The 22473-nt window shown below is 44.9% G+C and overlaps 1 protein-coding gene across 2 annotated transcripts in view; it reads right to left on the bottom strand.

Annotated features, from left to right (window-relative positions):
• CHCHD6 (coiled-coil-helix-coiled-coil-helix domain containing 6) overlaps positions 1-22473 on the bottom strand; it is a 249618-nt gene that overhangs the window by 101140 nt on the left and 126005 nt on the right. For both annotated transcript variants that reach the window (XM_088021562.1, XM_028101543.1), the window contains exon 5: positions 11114-11197. In XM_088021562.1, coding sequence (XP_087877688.1) covers positions 11114-11197 — 84 coding nt within the window. The remainder of the gene's footprint in view (positions 1-11113; positions 11198-22473) is intronic.

Below are 22473 nucleotides of genomic sequence, written 5' to 3'. Positions count from 1 at the left end.
TCCCTCTGCCCCTCCTCCCTCATTCTCTCACAAAGGAAGGAAGGAAGGAAGGAAGGAGAGAAAGAAGGAAGGAAAGAAAGGAAGGAAGGAAGGAAGGAAGGAAAGGAAGGAAGGAAGGAAGGAAGGAAGGAAGGAAGGAAGGAAGGAAGGAAGGAAGGAAGGAAGGAAGGAAAGAAAGAAAGAAAGAAAGAAAGAAAGAAAGAAAGAAAGAAAGAGAAGAGAAGAGAAGAGAAGAGAAGAGAAGAGAAGAGAAGAGAAGAGAAGAGAAGAGAAGAAAAGAAAAGAGAAAAGAAAGAAAAGAAAGGGCAATTTTTTAAAAGGGCAATGATGCCCCATGGCTGGATAAGCTCCAAGCAGAAAACTGGGTAATTTCCATGATGCCAAGCACCAAGGCCGGGTTTTTGTAACAGAGAGGTCGTCTGGCTGCCCTGCCGGCACCACACAACAGGCAGTTATACTCGGAGAACCACCTCCACCTACTTCCAGGCACCTAAGCCCAAAGTGCTACTGACTGCTCTGGGCTGTCATTTGTCCTGATTGCTGAGCCACCATGTCAGGCATCTCTGTCTTTCAGGCACTGAGTTTGCTCTGGGGACAAAACAGTGAGTTAGGGGGCAGCCCTGCACAGAAGGAGCAGCAGGAAGTGGTCAAAGAAGGCCTCTGGGGTGATGTTAATGTCAGGAGAGAGGCCGTGTGTCCAGGAAACACGTCGGGTAGACACGCAGCCAAGGCCCAGACCACAAAGCCCTGCAGGCCAGGCTCAGGAATCCCAGCTTTCTTCTGAATGCATCAGGGAGTCGTTGATGAACATTAGAAATGATCCTCCTGCAACAAGGAGATACCAGATCATAGGTGGAGGATCTGGTAAAAAGGACACCAGCAGGGAGGTGATGGTTTCAGCTCCAGAGAGAGATTAGCAAAGGGCTGCCACTATGACAGGAGGACAAAGGAAGAAGAGGAGCTATTAGCTCAGTAACCAGGACAGGACTTGGTCACCAGGGCAGTGAGATGGCAGAGCACTAGAAGGGAGAGACCAAAGGGTAACCTCAGATTCTGTCTGCAGCATCTCACCACCACCATGGCCAAGGGCTGAAGGAAAGGCCCAAAGGAATTCACCTGGTCCAGTCGAGCTGATCGAAGCTGGGAGGGGAAGAGCTGAGAAGGAAAGGAAAGGGAGAGACCACAGAGTGCCTATTTAATTAGAATTATTTGTTTAAATGGGTCTTTTCCAGCAGGGATAGGTGGTAACCTGCATACATGATGGACAGGCACTTCTGGCTCTTCAAGCCATAAGGGCCTATTTAGGAGACTAAATGCACTGGGGAAAACCAACAGACAATAACCGTGGTGCAGGAAGTGCTGCATGTTAATGCAGCTGCTGCCAGAAATGGTGCAGAAACCACTTCAAGAGGAGATACCGATTGAGCCCAAGCTTAAAGGACCCAAGCAACAGTAATGGAGGGAGTGACATAAATCCACAGCCGTGAATAGTGACTTAACCACTGAGGTTAGCCCTTCTCCCCACATGATCATTTAGCCTCCTAATGAGGTATGCAGTTGGCTCTTCGCTTCTCTGGACCAGGTTCCACACCATGAAGGAGAAAGATGGCAATATAAATCTAACGAGTTTTTGCAACAAGTTGCTGGCATAAAAAAGGGGGGAGGGTCTGTTCTGAGTGACAAAAGACTTAAAAGCCTGAGAATCAATTATAACGTGGCAACTCCAGTGAATCCTGACTTAACACCAGCAACAAACAAGCACAAACAAAAACACTGGGAAAAGGTATTTTTGAGGAAATCAGGGAAATCAAGGTTAACTCCCTGAGGCAAGATAACAATATTGTAGTTATGTAAGAAAAGGTCTGTATTTTTCAGAGACACGTACTGAAGTATGTAGAGGGAAATGTCCTGGTCACTGGGATTTGCTTCAAAGCAAAGAAAAGAAGAGAAAAAAAAAGAAATAAATATGAGCAAATGTGGCAAAATTGTTAAGTTTGGGGGACAGGGACAGAGAGCTTCATTATACTATTCTACTGTTCTGCTTAGTGTAAATTCTATCATAGATCTTTTTTTCTTAAGATTTTATTTATTTGAGAGCAAGAGAGACAGAGTGTGTGTATGTGCACGTGTGAGTGGGGGAGGGGCAGAGAGCGAGGGAAAAAGAAAGAATCCCAAGCAGACTCCCTGCTGAGCATGGAGCCGGACAGGGGGCCGGATCTCACAACCCTGAGATCATGACCTGAGCCAAAACCAAGAGCTGGAAGTTTAACCAACTGAGCCACCCAGCGCCCCCATCATAGATCACTTTAATTCAGTTTCTTTTTAAGATTTTACTTATTTATTTGAGAGAGAGAGAGCGTGAGAAAGAGTGCGCAGGAGTAGGGGGGAGGGGCAGAGGGAGAAGCAGACTCCCCGCTGAGCAGGGAGCCCGATGCAGGGCTTGATCCCAGGACCCTGGGATCATGACCTGAGCCAAAGGCAGATGCTTAACCGCCTGAGCCACCTGGGTGCCCTGTTTTAATACAGTTTCAAACAGTACTCTGAGCAGCTGACCAGGGCAGCTGACTGATGAACAACTGATCCCTGCATTTAGCCTGCCTGGGCCCATGGACGGCAAACTGACTGCTATGATCCCAAATCATTCACGTGACAACTGCTGCCCATTTCAAAGTCTGCTTCTTTACCTATACAGAGGGGATGGTAGCAGTTCCTACCTTGCGGGACTGCCTTGCAGATGTGATGAATGAGAACATGTGATGCATTTGGAACACACCTGGCCCTTTGACAGCAAAGATTCAAACAAGATCAGCTGTCATTTTATCACTCAGCTCATTGGGTCATTGTGCAGGCCCAAGGAGGCAGTTCAGGAGAGGTGTCCAGCCAGTGCTTTGTACATGGGAAATACTCAGCAAATGTTAGCTACTGAGCACCAAGAAAGCCAACACCAAGAAAGCCAGCCAAGAAAGCCAGCCTCAGAGACAGAGAGTTAGTTAGCAACTCTCAATTCCTATTGATAGATGAGAACTCCTATTCCTGTTTTACAGACGTGGATTCAGGAAGACCTGTCTAAATCTTGGACCTGGAGTTGAATGGCTGTGAAACCTTGCTCCATTCCTTAACCTCTCTGAGCGTCCTCATTTTCATCTGTGATGAACATTCCTCCCCCACCCAGCCCCACCAAACCTAAGTGATGTAACTTAGGCATTGTAGGTAGTCAGGAGGGGTGGTGCAGCCCATTCAGCGGGGCTCCTGGAGCAGACATCTATCCCACGGAAGCCTGGCCACAAGGCCCAGAAAGGCCACCGCCTCTCCACATGTGCAACAGAGGGGTAGTCTCTGCTCCCTCCTCACCTCCCAGGTTACTGTGAGATAAAAGGATTTCTGTGAAGAGGAGACTGTGAGGTAAAGAAACAGACCTCTGGCAAACACACCAGAAGTAACGTACAGAGTAGATGCAGGTAGTGTGGGACCAGGAGGCAGTGGTACCAGAGGTGGTGGAGGAAGCAGTGGCGGTGGCAGAACCCAAGATTTAAAAGCATCTACCTCCAGAGCCTGTGACTAACCCTTACTCTCTATGGTGGAAAACCTGTAAGACTCATGGACACAGCTACCAGGAACCAGAGTCCTGGTTATATTCTTAATTAGCTAGGTGACCTCTGGGGACAATGGGAGCAACAACAGTTATATTATTAGATCTGGCTGGTAACAGTAATGGCAGGTGCCATTTATACCACAGTTATATTACAACGGACTAGGTCCTGTGTCACATCCTTTATTATCTTGAAAATATAATTACTACTGTCCCCATTGTAAAGATGAAGACTCCCAAGGCTCCAGGGTTTAAGTGACTTAATCTTGCCTGTAAAGCCAGCAGGTGGTGAAGTTGTAATTCAAACCCAGGTCTCGCCAGATCTAAAAACCCAGTGCTTGCAGCCATACCAAGTGATTCTCAAACCATTTAGCTGCCTTGGGGCCCTTTTCTTATCTGTGAAAATAATTGGATTGGATCAATGGTTCTCAGTTTCTTTGTTTCCCCATCAAAAGACCCAGGTCCCACCAGCACAGGTATAAAAAGCCCATTCTCACTAAGAAAGGCTGTCCCGAATCTCTAAGCAGTATGTTTTTTCACTTATCACTTCCAGTACACTGTTGAGAACACACAAATGGCCATTTTTATGCTGGTACCATTATGAAAAAGTGGTACAAGTTGGGTAACAGGTGTGTGGGTATCCTTCTTAGCTGCTGGGGGGACAACTTCTGGACTCAACAATCTTCAAAAGTCCGTTGGGTACAGAACTGTTCCTCACAGTGATCAGGGGTAGGCTCCTTTCCCACATGGGCCAATTTCTTGCTGCATTGCTTTTAGGTCACTCTTATCTGTTCCCTCCTCTAAATTCCCAATGCTCTGGAAGCTTCTCTCCAAGGCATGCCACACTGGGAATACCTGCCATGCCTCAGTCTTGCATCCTAAGTGGTGAGCCCCTCTCTGCCTCTCTGGTACCAACATTGAGCTTGACACAAAGCAAAGCCCACCCTCAGGAGAAAAGCCTGCTGGCCACTCAGAGCACTTGGCGGTCAGCAGTTTTTCCAACAAGACAGATGGCTCGCTCACCACGTGGCTAGAAGTCACTCCACCTCCAGAGCCAGAGGGCGACTCCTCTAGGGTGAAGGCAGCCCTTCCCAATGCATGCCCTCTGACCCCCGTGGGGACCTGGCTTCCACTGGACCACTCAGGGACACATTATGAATTCTCCCCCTCCCATAAATATGGTCAAGTCACTCCCTCTTAAATCACCAATGTTCTCTCTTCGATGAAACTTCTTGAGAGAATGGTCTCTACCTGTTTCCTCTACTTCCCGAACTCACTGCAGCTCTAACCCCACAAGTAACCCGGCTTCGGTCTCCACAGCAATACTGGAAAGGCTCTCTCAACACAACTCACACGTCCTTCAAAGTGCAATCAAGAGGCCTCTCCTCTAGCCCTCCCTGGCCTGTAGCATTTGGCACTGTTGACCACCATCTGAACTACTTTCTTCCCGAGCTGATTTGGGAGGCAGTATGGCGTGGTGGGAAGAGCAGAGACTTCAGAGCTCTGACTTCATCCATCAGCTTCGTGGCTTCTGGCAGCTCATTTAACCTGATTCCCAGTTTCTTCATTTGTAAAATGTGTAATATAATCTACCTTGCAGGGTTGCTGCAAGGATTAGCGATAATTTATGTAAAAGAGCCTGGCACATAGCAGATGCTCATAACATCGTGGTGGCTGTCATCTTGTGGGACACAGAACTCCATGTCTGACACTCTCAAGCATCTGCTGGCCATCTCTACCTCGTATGTGCAGGTCTGAAATTAAACTCACAGCCTTCCCCAAGTGTCATGGCTCACCTGAATTTTTCTCTTTCTCTCAATGGCACCATTATTCTTCTGGACATTCAAGCACAACTCCTTCTCCAGCTGACAGCTCTCTTCAAGAACTCCCAACATTATCCTAAAGGAAGGCTATAATTGTTAGCCAGTCATCTGGGTCCCTCATGATGTGACCCCAATCTATTTTTATAGCTTCCCCACCCACTGCCAATAGTCACCTGGGAGCACCTGGGATGGGGTCTCTTTCCAGAAGCCCTGCCTTCTTCACATCCTGCCCTGAGGGCTGCCTGCTCCATCTTGCTCCTTCTCTAAACACGGCTTCCACCAAGAAGCCTTCCTCCCTCTCCCGGAACCCCCACTGCGACACTATTTCCTGCTTGTGCATACACACTTTCCTTTCTTTATTCTTGCAAACATCTACTAGGCACCTATTCTATGGCAGACACTGCATCCCCAGCCCTTAGTGATGAATCACCCCTGATGAATAAGACCAGCAAGAACTTTGAGCTTCCAGGCCTTCACAGCCTGGAAGGAGAAACAGTCAAAAATGCCAACAGCCACACGATAGTGTGGTAAGTGCTATAACACACAAGGGGCAAAGGGCCTAGGAAAGTGCAGAGAGGGGGTGGCAGGTGATACGGCTGGTGCCTTAAGGCAGGCCAGCCTTCCTCAGCTGCATCCAACTTTGTATAAAGTAGAACATGCGAACAGAAAAGTGCAAAACCTCCCAGCACAGCTTGATGAATTCTCACCACCGAACCCACCTGTGGAACTAGCACCCATGTCAAAAAAGGGAGCTTTACCCTACCCCACATATTTACCCTACCCCTACATACTCTCTTCCTCATTACAACCCCAAAGATAACCATTATGCCACTTTCTACCACCACCGATTAGTTCCGCTGTGTTCGAACTTCAGGTAATACATCCATCCAACGTGGATGTATTCTTCTCTGGCCCTTCTGCTTAGCGTTCTGTTGGGGAAAGTCATCAACATCGCTGCCTGTGGCCACAACCTGTTCATTCTCATGCCCCTCTGGGCCTCCACTGTGACAACTGCCATGATTTATCTTTTCTCCCATTGACAGCTTGGGGGCAATTGTGAATGATTCGGCAATGAACGAACACTCCATGGTTTTTGTCTGGTTCTTCAGTGAACCTACGAACACATTTCTGTTGGGCACAGAACTGCTGGGTCATAGGGTATGCCTGTGTCCAGCTTTAACAGACAATGGCTAACAGTTTTCTAAGGTGGCTTCACCAATTTACCCCCTGCCAGCAGTGTGTGAGGGCTCAGGTTAACCATGGCCTTGCTAGCACCTGGTGGTGTCCATCGCTCCCATGTTAACTGTCCTACTGAGTATGTAATGGTGTCACCTTATGGTTGTGACTGCATTTCCTTGACATGTGTGAGGCTAGGCCCTCTCCACGTGTTCCCTACCAGTGGGCCACCTTCTCTTGTAAAGCAGAATCCTCTGTATTTAACTCCTCTTCCTCTGCATCCTAGAGCAGCTCCTGTTTTCCTGAACAGACTCTGACTGGCACCCCCAGGGACACCAGGCAGGGGGCTGTTTAGTGCTGTCACTGAGAAAGCTGCAGGCTTGGCAGGATCACATGACAGTTGTTCCTTAAAAAAAGAAAGCTGGAGTAGAAGCAAAGAGAAAAAATGGGAAAAGGGCTGACTGTTCACATATCAATGTTGGGATGGCATGTGCACCCAACGGGGGCAGGAATAGAGATTTACATTCTGGGAGAAAGAGCCCGAGATCCAGGAAGAACCCACATATTTCTCAGGTTCTCCCTGCCTCCAGTCTGTGAAGCTAGACCCCCAAAATGCACTCCCCACTTTGCAGTTGCTGAGTTTGGAAAAAAGTGACACCATTTTTACAGGGCTGCCAGGCCTGGTCACGGGGAGCGGGCACTCAGGCATCCTCCCACCTGGGGTCCTCTTCCTCACATCTCCCTCCCCTCCCAAACTGAGCTGTGAATTCCCTGAGGAAGGAACCACAACTGTTGGAGCCATCCCTGGGCACTGAGCAGAATTAAACAAATATGGAATTAGTGAATGGCTATGCATTTATTAAAGAAGGGGGAAAAGGATGGACATGACATGAAAGAGAACCAAATAGTTCTGCATCAGATACTCATACACAAATGAGCGCTCATCCTCCAAACAACTGGCAGGTCAGTCTTCAAATTCCCGTTTCAAAGATAAGAAAGCTGAGGCTTTGGAACTTACAACTTGCTCAGAGTCAGAAGGCTGGTAAATTATTGAGGCTGAACTAGGGCTCGTTCCCCACCACCTCCCCGACTTGGCCCCGTGGCTGAGGGCAGAAGACACACTCTTGGCCAGTCAGGGTGGTCAGCTCAATGGCTGTCGGGTTCACAGCCACCCGGCACCCAGGCTTCCACCAGAAGACGGTAGACGTTGCTGGTTCTGATGGGGCACAAGTCACCATTAGCCCCGAGAGAGCTGAATCGAGGGGGAGTGTGGGTGAAGTCTACTCCCAGTTCTTCAGTTTACTATAGGAAACCACAGAGGGCAGCTGAGCAAAGGCTCTGGGAGGACAGTTAAGCTGGCAAGAGGTTCAGTAGCCACACCTTTGACAGTCAAGGTGGTACACAGCTTCACCTTCCTGGACTCTACGCCCAACATACAGAAATGGAAAATGGTCCTGTTCTCTAACACTGTCAGGCACATGAGAAACACCCAGTTGTGCGCAGCACATGGTCTCTATACTGCTTTGCACAGAGCCGTCTTCTACTCCTCTGCATCCTGAATGACAGACGGATGCCATGGCAGGCATTCAAGCCCAGTGAAGCCCAGAGAGGAGGCTTCTGCATCCCAGAGAGCAGCCGCCCACTGATGATAAAATCCATCTCAGCATGCCTACATCTATGCACGTGTACACACATTCACCTATTAAGCCAAACCTGAAGCATTAGGACTTGAAAGAGAATTGCCAACAACCACTGCACACTAAAGAGAGGAGCCAACTTTTGCTAGGCACTGAACATGCCAACACCTTTCAGACATTACCTCCTCTAATGTCCCGCTCGGGACATCTAATGTCCCTCTAAGGCACCCGCACCTTCATTTTATAAACAAAGAAACTGAGACATGAGGACGCACAGTGTGGCCGCAAAGGGCAGTGGTGCAGGGCCGCATGTGGGCCCAGGTCCACCGTGAGCACATGCTGCCACTGCTTCACAGCTTGCATGTGAACACCATGTCTGGGGTTTGCTCCCAGGTGCCATAAGACCCTCACCAGGCCCCGGCATCCCCAGCAGCTCACTGCTCTCTGTGATGAAAGGAAAAACACTCCTCACTTAGATCTTGCAGTGTGGGCGTGAGGAACAATTACTCAGAAAGATTATAAAGCATAGGAGCCCTACAAAATATGATTTCCACACTCAAGAATAATCATCTAGGGAATAAATACTGCAGTACAAAGGGGTCAAGACATCTCCTCCCCCTTGAAAATGAGTCTAGATTCTGCACAGGATTTCCCTACTTGCCAATCACAACGGGCCAGCCCTCGAAAACAGTGTCCTCCAGGCGGAAGGGCAGCAGGGTTCCAGCTGAGAGGCCAGTGGACACAGCATGGCACCCCCATAAGCCCAGGCCTCTGTGCCCCCTTCCCAACCTTTCCTGGCCCCTGACCATGCTCCCAACTATTTTGTGTGGTCGAGGATGATTCAGCAGCTGTTCCAAGTTTCCCCCTGAACAGGTTTCCACCATCAGTTTCTAAACTTAAGAGGAAACGGGAAAAAAAAAGAAAAGAAAGGAGCCTGCTGATTGGAAGGCCCTTAAGCTGTGTGTACAGAAGCTGAAAATGTCAAGGTCTGAGAGTATTCAACAAATGAAAGCAGAATTATATAAAAGCAACAGCTAATAAAAAAGATTGTCGGATGCCCTGTTCTTCATCTTCCCAGCCATTACGGGAATAAAATTATCCACGGAGAAGATGGAAAACCTTTCTCAAGACTGGTACAATTAAGTTTTAGGACTGTGCCTCTTTGCTCCCCTTTCTCCAGTGCTCCTTCTACCCCCCACCCCCCCACCCCATTTCCCTTACCGATCTCTAGTTTCCAGGATGTTGGAGGTGCTTTCCGTTTGTATATTATCACCAGCAAAATGCTAGTATTTAAGAGTCAGGCAGGTGATCATGTTTTTGCACCTCCTTCTGGAAGCATTCAATAACTTCACAATCATGTAGGAAAACCTCATTTTAGAAAAAGCCCACATCTGCATATGTAAGGAGTCTGGGCTTCCCTGTAGGATGAGGGGAAGAACAGATGAAAAGGAAGGGCTCATCCAGGAGAATCTCCTTTCCTTCAGCAAAGCAGAGAGCTGGGCTGAAGGAGAACTACGGTGGGGATGAGAAAGGAGAGTGACAAGGGGAAAACAGATTTGAGACACAAAAACGCTGTAAGGCTACTGCCCTTCACCCCAAGCAGACACCCGCAAACATGCTTCTAGGAGCCAAACCCAGAGAGGGAAATGCAAGAGGAGCACAGCAGGAGACCGCAGAATTGCACACATAACAACACAAAAAAATCTGCGCTCATGAACATATGGGCAACTGTGCTAATTAGAGCTATGGCTGGTGGAATGTTTTTACCCTTTTCCAGGATCTCAAATCACAATCCTTGTCATTACAGCTACAGTCAAACCTGGGCAGGAGGTCGTTCCAGGAAACCTCTCCTTGTTAAGGACCACCTCTGTAAGCCGCTCGAGGTGCTCTGCTGGCCTTCAGGATGACGCCGATGCTACCCCCGGCGGGCGGTGCTGGGTGTTCACATGACAATTCTGCCCGTCCCCTAAAACACCCTGCAGGAGGTGGACAGGAGTGTCCCCGGAGCAAGAAGGAGTGTCCCTCCTGTCCCATCGCCTGGAAATCCAGAAATCCACGTTTCCGCCAGCCTCCAGTGTGCCATGCCACAGGAGAAAACCCCTATGGAAATCAAGCCCCTCAGGCAAACTGTCAATTTCAAAGCTCCAAAGCGTGACAAACGATTCGCGAAGATTTGCCTGCAATAAGCTGATGGCTCAGGTTGCCTGGCATGCCATCTCAGACAGAAGGAAGAACAATTTTTTTAAACCTCCCAACCATTTCCTTCCATGTTTTAAGCTGTTTCTTTGAAAAACCTGTCATGATCAACAAATTAAGCCCCCCAAAAGTAAGCAAGTTACCAAATGAATTTTCAAGAGTCGTTGTAGGCTTAACAACAAAAAAAAAGGAATGATGATATGTCTTTGAATCTCATTTATTTCAAAGGCTTATCCCTAGAAAAGTAGGGAGTGTGTAGCCATGGTGCACTTTGATCTCCCCAACTCCCAGGAGAAAATCAATAATACAACTTTAATATATTTGTACAGCAAGACTTCACGTTATTATTATTTTTATCCAATGCAGCTTAACTAAAGCCAGAAAGGTAGGCTAGGTCTCAGCACCGCCCTGTGGTGAAAGTGAATTTTTTCTAAAACTGAACTACAGCACAGCCAGCCGCAGTCACAAAAAGTGGGCCAATTAAAAAACCAATTATGTCTGTGAATACAACTTGTGGAAAGGGTGGGGGTATGGTGCTTGCCAGGCACAGGAGGGCAGGTCCGCAGGGGGACCGGCTGCTGGAGCAAGTGGGGAATCGGGAGTGCAGGCTCCTCTCTGCCCCACAGCGGCAGTGAACCCTGGGTGGGGGCTTTCAGGACCTGGCCCCCCAAGGCAGCCGACAGGAGCCTTACCTTCCTCCCAAGGCGCCCCAGCTGCTCCTTACAGAAGGTGTCACGGCGGATCAGCTCTGCCTCCCGGCTCTCCAGCTCCCTGGCCTAGTGGGAAGAGAACAAAGCCCACATTAGCCGGCAGCAGCTGGGCTGAGCTGTGGGGAAAAACCAAGGAGATTCTGTTCCCAGAGACACTGACCATGCAAAGAGCAGCCATCATGAGTTGAAAACCTACGCTATGCTACATCACTTACGTACCCTACAGAGGACTTCAAGGTGCACAGCTGCTAGAGTCATTTCACAGAAGACCAGCACTCACGTTTACTGAGTATTTACTATGTGCCAAGTACTGGTCCAAGTGCTTCCCATAGACTTTCTCATTTGACCCTCACAACACCCCTAAAAGGTAGGCAGGAATATTATGATGCCCCTGTAGGTGAAGAAATGGAAGGGCTAAGCGACTGTCTCAGCTCACAGCTACGAGGGAAGAACTGGGGTTTGAGCCCCAGCAGATGCAGGGCCTGACCACAGAGCTGCACTGCCTCAAGACCACACAGCCTGGAAGGGCCAGAGCTGTTCCCTGGCCAGAGTTCTCACCCCTGGCCCAGACCATGCCACTGACTCACACATGAGCTCCCAGAGGCAGGGATACCAGAATGCCCTTCTTCTGGAGAGGTAAACTCCCTGCTTCAGAGGTCAAGGTGAGCAGTATCAGAACCCCAGAACCCTAGAGCTGGAGAGACAGCTGCTCCCTCACCCACCTGGCAGAGAACAAACAGAACGGCTGGAGCACATGGCTGAGGACCTTCCCTCAAGGTTACAGTTCAGCTGAGGGGCTTGCCTAATCAGGGCAAGCAACCTGGAGCTAGCACACCTATGGTGGGACCTGCCCCACCCTTAACTAGTTGGGTGACCTAGTTCCAGCTTACTCAGGTACAATATACGAGGCTAAAGCAGAAGTATCTGCCCCACAGGACTGTGTGGAAGGTTAAGGAAACCCCTGCAGAAACAGGTGGGGTCACAGCAGACCTCCACCAAGGGAGTGTCACGGCAGTGTCCTCCTGCCTGGGACACCCATGGCCCTGGAGCCTCTCAGGACCTCTGTGGGACAAGGCCCCAAGGCCTGTCCCCCACCCAGGATCTGAGAGCCCAGAGGGCTGGCTCAATGCTCGTGCAGAGAAGTAATGCCATCTGATCACTGTCAGCCCCGTGGAAGGGCCCAGTGAGCTCCAGCCCCATTTCAGGCTCCTGTGTCATTTAATTATCATGACCCCAAGAGCACAGAGCTAATCAATGATGGAGGCCCACCATGAAGGTAATTCACCGTGACTCCAAGTCCTGAGCTGCTTCCTTCAAACCACACTATGGTGTCAGCGCATGGGTTTGAACTGTTCAAAAAGACCAAGTAGGACAAGAACTGATGTTTTTGAAAGCCCATTTCCTCGACAATGCTACTCCCCTGAAATGAAAAGTTTCTAAAGCCCAGCAGGGGGCCAGTAATGAGGAGCCAAGCACAGGACAGCAGCGACAGCACCTGAGGAAAGGCTTGGGTTTAGAGGACTCGGCAGCGTCTCAGGGAGACCCGGCCGGCAGGGCTTGGCCGCGGGCTGACAACCTGAGAGCCGACAGTCGTGCTCCACCACTGACCGGCCCATAAGCTTGAGCAATTTGCTATCCTTTTCTTGGGTATGTCCCCCTTACCTGCAGAATGGAAAACAGAGCAGAAACTTGGCTCCTGAGGCTGCTGTAGAATATCTAAAAATGCCAAGAAGGCTTCTGGAATGCCTGTGGAATGCCAACACTTCAGAAAAGCTAAATACAAACAGTGAGACTGAATGCTGGGGATTTCTCGCAGGATTTTTCAAAGCATGATACCGAGGCAGTGTCCCAGGAATGGGAGCATGGCTAATCTCTGCTGGACCCTGCGCAGCCATCTGGGGCCCTAACCATCAGCTGTCCCTGGTACAATCAGAAGAGAAGCTGGTCTGACACAATGAAGCAGCCAAGACAGGACTATCTCCCGGGGCTCCAGACTTGCCATTTTCTGGCCACTAGTCCCAGCCAACCAGGAAGACGACATCTCAAAGCCAAACTGCCACGAGGCTCTTGTGCTGCCGTTCACTTGAGGTTGGTGGGGCAGTAGATGAGGAGGCCACCCTCCCTCCCGCCGACACATCAGGATGCTTCCTCAGCTCATGGTTCCTGGGCCTGTGCCAGCATGGGCCTCTATGTCAGAAACGGGACGCAGAGCTGAGGCTTCCTCAGGTCACAGAGAGACTGTTCACACACAAGAAGAAACATTAGGATATGGAGGTGTCCTTTTATAGCCATGTCAATTTGTAACACCATGACGCTGACACCAAGTAAGTAAGTGATTAACTTTAGAGAGCTATGAGTCTGTAGCACCCACTGCAAAGGAAGCTCTGTGAGAAGGGCCTGGCCTGCCTCAGCATATCCCCAAAGCCTTCGCCTCCATCATGGAGAGCCAGCAAGGTGGCAGGCTCACTGCCTCCGCCCCATCTGCTAACAGGCACCACCTACCCGCCCTGTTCATCCCTGAGATCTATAATGAAATCCAGTGAGTGACAATGGACAGGAGGTGACACACGAAAAGGGGCTGTGGCAAATGAATGCGATACAAACACCTGGCTGTCAGTGCCTAACCGGCACTGACGCAGGGGGGCATGCACGACGCTGTTGTAATGAATGAAGGCGGGCATCAGACACACTGGCCACTCTGCATAGCTGCCACAGTCTGATACGTGCCTCCCGGCACTCCCAGCACTCCCAAGAGGCCATGCAGCAGGTACTTCGCAGCATGACCATGGAATTAAGGAGGCACAGGCAGGTTTCAGTGATTGGTTCAGTAATTTATCAGAACATTATTGAGTGCCTACCACGTGACAGACACTATCGCAAAGGGGTTGTGGATACAAAAAGGAAATGAGAAAGAGTTTCTGTTCTCATGGAGCTTAGATCCCAGTGGGAGAGACAAATGTGTGTGCAGAAAAATAAGATAATTTTAGAGAGGGATATGTGCTGGGGAGGCTACAGGCAGAATAACTTGTGGGGTAGCGGGTTGTTATTTTCTCTAAGGAGATTTCCAAGCCAGTCTTCTGGGAAAAAAATACTGAGTAAAGTGTGCTGTCTCTGGTACAAAGGCAAAATATCACCATTATGAAGATCTACTTGCTGGATTATAGTCTTTGAATGGGGAATTGAAAGGAATCTTCAGTGATTTAGTCAAGGACTTCCTCCAGTCAAGAGAGCACAGTGAGTTCACACTTTGATGCATCTTCCCTGCTCTAAACACATAGCAAGAACAGATAAAATAGAGAAACAGGAGACCAAAAAGACATGGCCAGGTTCAAAAACAAGATTAAAACATCCAACAGAACAGGAATGCAAAGCAGTAGGTGAGGCTTGGAGCCCCAGGCCTGCTGGGCTCTGGGTCTGGAGTCAGCAGAGGCAGCCAGAACAAAGCCTGTTCCATTGAGCAGGGGGACTGGAGCCAGGCTGGCCACCTGGAACCTAGGGCTCCCTAGGAATAAGAAGCTGATGAAAAAAATTCCAGAAGACTCCATGTAGGGCTGAGGTTCAGCCCATAGGCTGCAGCTCCAGTCCACTCAGCCCCAGGCCACATATGAATCAACTCCCCTGCTCACATCCCAGTTCTGCAGCACCACTAGTACCAGCAAGGAGAGGGGGCCTCAGAAGGCCACAATTACACCTGCCCCTGAATGTGGGTGGCAGTTGTAGATCACCAGAAAAATGCTAGGCAGGGAGAAACAAAAATGACAGAGAAAGCAAAGCAAAGCAAAACAAGACAAAAATCAAACTTCCTACTCAAAATGAGCCTGCAAACCAAATCCCAAATATGTGAAGAAATGTGATGCTTAGAAAGGCTACCAATAAAATCAGCAACTGGAATATGAATTCACTCCAGATGAAATTAATTTTATGGGACATCATGACAAAGGAGTTTTAAAAATTTTTTATTATGCAAAAATAAGACACGAGACAGAATAATAAAACTCCAGATAGCCATCACTAAGCTTCAAAATTTATAAACTAAAGGAAATTTTGTTTCACCTATATTCCCCACCCTCTCCCTACCCCCAAATTTCTTACAGCAGATCATTTCACCAGTACATACTTCAATATATTTCTCTGAAAAATAAGGACTTGTATTTTCCTAAACCAAACCATAGTACCATTGCATATCCCACCAAATTAATTCCTTAACATATCAAATATTCAGCCAGTGTTCAAATTTCCAATTGATAAAGGATTTTTTTCAATTTTTTTCAGATTTTATTTATTTGAGAGAGAGAAAGAGAGAGAGAGAGCATGAGGGGGGCAGAGAAAGAGGAAGAGGGAGAAGCCAACTCCCCACTGAGCAGGGAGCCAGATGCAAGACTCGATCCCATGACTCCAAGATCATGACCTGAGCTGAAGACAGATGCTTAACTGAGTGAGCCACCCAGGCGCCGTGATAAAGGATTTTAATAGTGCATATTTAAGGTACTCAAAAGATAAATGAATTTCTGATTTAAAGAGAAGAAATTATGAACCTGGAACCCGAAAACCCTCAACCCCCACACTATGAATTTAAATTTCTTCAAAATAAAAAATAAAATGGATAAGACAAACCCTAAACTGAGGGCAGTAAGGCAGAAATTAGCAAATTAAAAAGTAGCACAGAAATGTGATCCAGAATGTTGCAACAGAAGATAAAGATAAAATGTATGAAAGAAAAGCTGTAAAACTTGGAAGACAGACTGACAGACTCCAACCAGTGTCTAAGAACTCTTTCAGAAGAGCCGAAAGGGATGGCAGAGGAAGAAGAGGTGGAGGAGGAAGACAAGGGAGGAAAAAGAGAGGAAGGAGGATGACAGATGTTAGAGTGGAAGGCACGGGAGGGTTGGGGAGGGTAAGGTAAAATGAGATGGGGAAGGGAGGAAGATGTAGCAATGAGAAAGTTGGGGTGGGGGCTGAAGGAAAATGAGGGGAGGAGGAGAAGAGGCTATAAATAGAAAATCCCAAATAAAATTAAGGAAAAAATAAGTCAGTTATCACAATAAATACATGGTAGACAGCTTCTGAGATGGTCCCCAGTGAGCCCATGTCCTGATATTCCTGTCTTTGTGTGATGTCCTCCCCTTGAGTGTGGGCTGCACCTAATGACAAACTTCTTGGTGGGGGAGGGGTAAAGGGAGAGAGAAAATCTTAAGCAGTCTCTATGCCCAGCACAAGCTGACAAAGGGCTCCATCTCACCACCCTGAGATCTTGACCTGAGCCCATACCAAGGGTCTCTGAGGCTCAACCAACTGGGCCACACAGGCGCCCCCCAGTGACAAACTTCTAATGAATAGCATATGGCAAAAAGTGATAGAATGTCCCTTTCCAACTGCAAAAAAATAGTGATTTCTGTCTTGCTCATCCTCTCTCCCCTGCTCACACTAAAGAAGCAAGCTTCCATGTTGTGAGCTGCCTTATGGAGATGCCCACACAATAAAGAACTGAGGGAGACCTCTAGCCAACAGTTAGTGAGGAACTAAATCCTGCCAACAGTTGCATGAGGGAGCACGAAAGCAGAGCCACCCTGAGCCCTCAGATGAGACTGCAGCCCTGAGACAGAGGCACCCAGGTAAACTGTGCCCAGATCCCTGATCTACAGACACTGTGAGACAGTAAATCTTTATTGTTTTAAACCACTAAAGTTTGTAATTTCTCATTTAGGAATAGATAATAAATACAGAACATGAACTGATTAATCTCTAAGAGAAAATGATTCTCACTTTGATAAAAGAAAAAGAAAATCTAACTGTATGCCATTATAAGACACCCAAGCCCCCATACTAATGATCTTATAGAACAAAAGAAAACCCTTCACTGGACATCTATACTGCAGTGTCTACTGTTTGTTTACAGAAAAGGTTGAGCATTCCATCAAAAATGTAACACACACACACACACACACACACACACACACACATGCACACACAAATAATGACCTACCATAAAGAGAAATACTCAATGGAATCAGAGGCAACAATGGTCCAGATGTTACAAGTAACACAGAGGGACTTTGAAAGAACTATGATCAGTATGTTAAAGAATCTAGCAAAGAAGGGTAGACCTCATGTGTGAAAAGAGGGAGAATTTTCACAGAGAAATGGGCACTCTCTGGCCTCCATTATTTATGATGAGAAATAAACTATTAATATTATTGAGGATCCCCTGCATGTGATGAATTGCTTCTATCCTGTTACTTTCAAGATTCTCCTTTTGACTTTGGTGTTCAACAGTTTGATTATGATGTATCTAGGTGTGAATCTCTTAAGATCTCCTTGTGCACAGCCTTACACATTCATCTGACCTTCTAGATTCCCAAGAATATGTTGGGAGTTTTTCAAAGTCTTCTATGAACATCCTGTTAACTAGTTTTTTGGTTTTTTTTTTAAAGATTTTATTTATTAATTTGACAGAGAGAGAGTGAACGAACACACAATCAGGGGGAGCAGCAGAGGGAGAAAGAGAAGCAGGCTTTCTGCTAAGCAGGGAGCCTGATGTGGGATCGTGATCTGAGCCGAAGGCAGATGCTCAACCGACTGAGCCACCCAGGTGCCCCTGGGTTTTTTGTTTTTGTTTTTTTAATGTTGTTGTTATTTTGATAGGGATTGATTTAAATGTATAGATTGCTTGGGGTAGTATGGACATTTTAACAATATTTGTTCTCCCAATCCATGAGCATGGAATATCTTTATATTTGTTTGTATCATCTTCAATTTCTTTCATCAGTGTTTTATAGTTTTCAGAGTACAGATTTTTTTTCTTCTTTGGTTAAGTTTATTCCTAGGTATTTTATTATTTTTGGTGCAATTGTAAATGGAACTGTTTTCTTAATTTCTCTTTCTTCTGCTTCATTATATAGTTTATAGAAATGCAGCAGATTTCTGTATATTGATTTTGTATCCTGTGACCTTACTGAATTCATTTATCGGTTCTAGTAGTTTTTTGGAGGAGTCTTTAGGGTTTTCCATGTGGAATATCATGTCATCTGCAAATAGTGAAACTTTTACTTCTTCTTTACCAATTTGGATGCCTTTTATTTCTTTCTTTTTTTTTTTTTAAGATTTTACTTATTTGACACAGAGAGAGAGATAAAGAGCACAGGCAAGGGGAGCGGCAGGCAGAGGGAGAGGGAGAAGCAGGCTCTCTGCTGAGCAAGGAGCCCGATGCAGGGCTCGATCCCGGGACCCTGGGATCATGACCTGAGCCAAAGGCAGCTGCTTAACCGACTGAGCCACGCAGGCGCCCCACCTTTTATTTCTTTTTCTTGTCTAACTACTGCAGCTAGGACTTCCTGTGTTAAATAAAAGTGGTGACAGTGGACATCCTTGTCTTGTTCCTCATCTTAGGGGAAAAGCTCTCAGTTTTTTACCATTGAGTATGATCTTAGCTATGAGTAGTTTTTCTTTTTTTTTTTTTTTTTAAGCTTTTGGGTTACCCTACTGTTTGCCCAAACTGTTATCCCCCTCCTCAAGCAGCCATGGTGTTCAACAATTGCCTCTGGTTGTTTTTGAAAAATGCCTCCTACGAAAAGGCTGTTTCCACTGGGCAACCTCTGAGTCAAGTCAAGTAACAACAGCCTTGCAAGTGGTTTCTTCCAGGAATCACCAGACAGGAAAAATAATGACAACTCTCTAGGCATGGGACTTTGAAGAATTCCAGTCCTTCTCTGCCCTGTCCAGTAGTTACCAGGCCGCTGGTTTTTACCATGATTGTGGCTGTTGGTTTTCAAAGTTACTGCTTAACTGGGGATAGGAGAATGGGAATAAGACTATTTAAAATGCCATGAAGATCACTGTTCTTACTGAGATTCACCATTTTTCTTGAACAAATGCTCCTGGATTGCTGCAAGCCTTTCGTTATTTTTCAGAGTTCTGAAAAAAAAAAAAAAAAAAAGACTGAGCATTTTCATGGCTTTTATGGAAGGGAGAATTTTCAGAGGTCCTTACTCCACCATTTTCACTGACACTACCCAAAACTATAAAATAGAACCAAATGGAAATGCTAAAAATGAATTTCTAGCATGCTATGGCATGAAACCATAGGTTTATTAGAAGACTGGACAGAGAGGAGGAAAGAATCAGTGAACTTAGAAACAAGTCATTAGAAATTACCCAAATTGAAACACAGAGAGACAAAGCATGAAAAATAAAATTGAACAGGACACCCAAGATCTACAGGACACTATCAAATGGTACAGCATATATTTAATTAGAATCCTAGTAAGAGAAGAGAAAAATGGGGCAAAAGAATGAAGAGATAAAGGCCAAGAACTTTCCAGAGTTAATTAAAGACAACAAAGAACAGATCTGAGAAGCTCAGAAAAACCCCAAGTAGAATGCTTTTGTAAAATTCTTAAATAATTCCTGAAGAAATGGAATATTTTTTGAACATAAGTTTGAAAAAAACAAGTAATTTCTAGCGCAACCTCTAAAAAAGTAATAAAAAGGTCACAAATAAAAAGTCAATTGAGAGGATAAAATGGAATTCTTAAAATATACTGATTTCATCTCCACCCTCTCCCTCAAAAAAACCTACAAGAAAGTAGCAACAGAGGAACAAAACACAGAACAAACAGAAATCGAGTAACAAGATGGTAGATTTAAATCCAATCATATCAATAATCATATTAAACAGATTTAACCCCCTATATTAATTTCCTCTTTGGGTTGTAAGAAATTACCAAAAACGTAGTGGCTTAAAACACATCTATTTTCTATGTTTCTAGAGATCAGAAGTACCAAATGAGTCTTACTTGGCTAAAATCATGGTGTTGGCAGGGCTGTATCTTTCTGGATGCTCTAGGAAAGAATCTATTTCCTTGCCTTTCTAGCTTCTAGAGGCTGCCTGCATTTCTTGGTTCATGACCCCACATCACCCTGACTTCTGCTACCATCATCACACCCACTTCTCTGAATCTCCTACATCTGTCTTTCCTTGACAAAGACCCTTGAGATTACACTGGACCCACATGGATCATACAGGATAATATCCCATCACATATCCTTAACTTAATCACATCTGCAAAAGTCCTTTTTATAACATAAAGGAACATATTCATGCGTTCTGGAGATTAAGAGGTGAATATCTTTGGGGGGGGCACTGTTCTGCCTACCATAGTCACTGTGAAAGGCAAAACCCTAATTATATGTTATTGATTAAAAAAATACATTTCAATATAAAGACACAAATGGGTTTAAAAAAAAAGAATGGGAAAAGATATATCATGCAAACACTAAGTACAAGAAAGCTGGTGTAGTTATAACATCAGATAAAGGAGAATTCAAAACAAAAAATATTACCAGACATAAAGAGGAGCAGTTCATAATCAGAAAGGAGACACTTATTCAAGAAGAAATAACAATTATAAATGTGTATGCACCTAATAACAAAACTCTCAACTATATAAAAATTTGACAGACTAAAGAAGAATATAAACAAATCCATAGTTGAAGACATTAATATCCCTCTCTCAAAATATTGATATAACTAGACAAAAAAAATCAACAAAGGTATGAAAGATATGAACAATACTATCATCCAACATGATCTAATTGACATTATAGAATACTCCATGCAACAACTACAGATACACATTCTTCCTAAGTGAACATGGAATAGTTAGGAACATAGACCTTCTCCTGGGCTACAAGAAATTTAAACAGATGAAATCAAACAAAGTATCCTCTATGACCATAAAATTATTAAATTAGAAATTAAGAACAGCACGATGCCTAGAAAATCCTCAAATGTTTAGAAATTAAAGCTATTACTCAAGAATCCATGACTCCTAACCAGGAGAAAAATTAGTCCTTAAAAAGAGACTTGGACATGACAGAGATGATCAAATTAGCATATAAGGATTCCAAATAGCTATGATAAATACTTTCAAGGATTTAAAGGAAAATGTGAACATAATGAGATAAATGGAAACTACTAAAAAGAACCAAAGAAAAATTTCTGAGAAATGTAAAATTCTATAAAGGAAAGGCTGAAAAAGTGAATGCTACCTCAGTGACCAATGGAACAATTCCAATATCAACTGGCAACACATATATAATTGGATTCCTGGGGCGGGGGGAGGTAGCTGGAAAGTATTTGAATATTTGAATAACAATGAATGAAAAATTTCTAGATGCGTTAAAAAGTATAAACTTACAGAGCCATTAAGTTTAATTACCAAAAGAACCAATAAATACAATGTGATAAATGCTTTAATAGAAATGTATAAATTGTATACCTATAAGTTTAAAATACATAATTTCCTGATTTACAAAACAAAGCAAATTAAAAAAAAAACCTCACCCCAAAGAATTTTGCTGCCCAGATGACCTTCACATTGATTAATTAATTCTATCAAATGTTTAAGGAAGAAACCATACCATTTCTAAGCAGACTCTTTCAGCAAACAGAAGAGGAGGGAACACTGTCCAGTGCCTTTTATGAGACTATTATAATCATAATAACAAACCAGACAAGGGCATTGCAAGAAAGAAATTTACAGACCAGCATTACTTAAGAAAAGAGATGTTAAAATCCTTAACAAAAAAAAAAACCGAGCAAATCAATATGTAAAAAAAAAAAATAATATCCCATATCAACCAGGATGTATGCCAGGAGTCCAAGGTTGCTTTAACATATAAAAATCAATCAACATACTCACCACATTAACAAATAAAAGGAGGAAAATTATGTGATCATTTCAAATAGACTCAGGAAAAGCATTTGCCAAAATAAATACCTATTTATGAAAAAAAACTTTCAGTAAATCAGTAACAGAAGGAAATTTCCTTAATTTGATGAACAGCATGTACAGAAAACTTACAGATCATTATTGGTGAAATACTGAACACCTTCCCCCTAAGACTGCAAAGAAGTTAATATGGACTTAGTAGATCTGAATAATAAAATTAACAAGATTGATCTAATAAACTTGAATATTTACATTCTTTTTAGAGTTGAGTGGAACATTTGCAAAATCAATCACTCTCCTAAGACACATCCACAAAAATAAATTAACAAATTTCAATGTATCAATATCATACAGACCACTTCTCTAATGAAAATATAATTAAATTACAAATCAATAATAAAAAAGGCAGTTAAAAATGGGTTTGGTAATATGCTTTCCTAAATATAACTCATAGGTTGAGCAAAAATAATAGAAATTTCAAAATTAAAAAAATGAAAGTTCTACATTTAAAACAAAAAGTGTGACATAGCTAATAAAGTATCTGAGAGGTAAGTTAATGGCCTTAAGTGCTTTCTTTAAAAAAAACTGAGACAAACAAAAAAATTCCTCACT

The sequence above is a fragment of the Eumetopias jubatus genome, unplaced genomic scaffold (assembly GCF_037043125.1).
Source record: "Eumetopias jubatus isolate StellerSeaLion01/CBP00866 unplaced genomic scaffold, mEumJub1_p1.0 scaffold_1, whole genome shotgun sequence".
NCBI lineage: Eukaryota > Metazoa > Chordata > Mammalia > Carnivora > Otariidae > Eumetopias > Eumetopias jubatus.
Note: the sequence above shows the minus strand (reverse complement) of the source record. Positions and strands in the feature narration are given on the sequence as shown.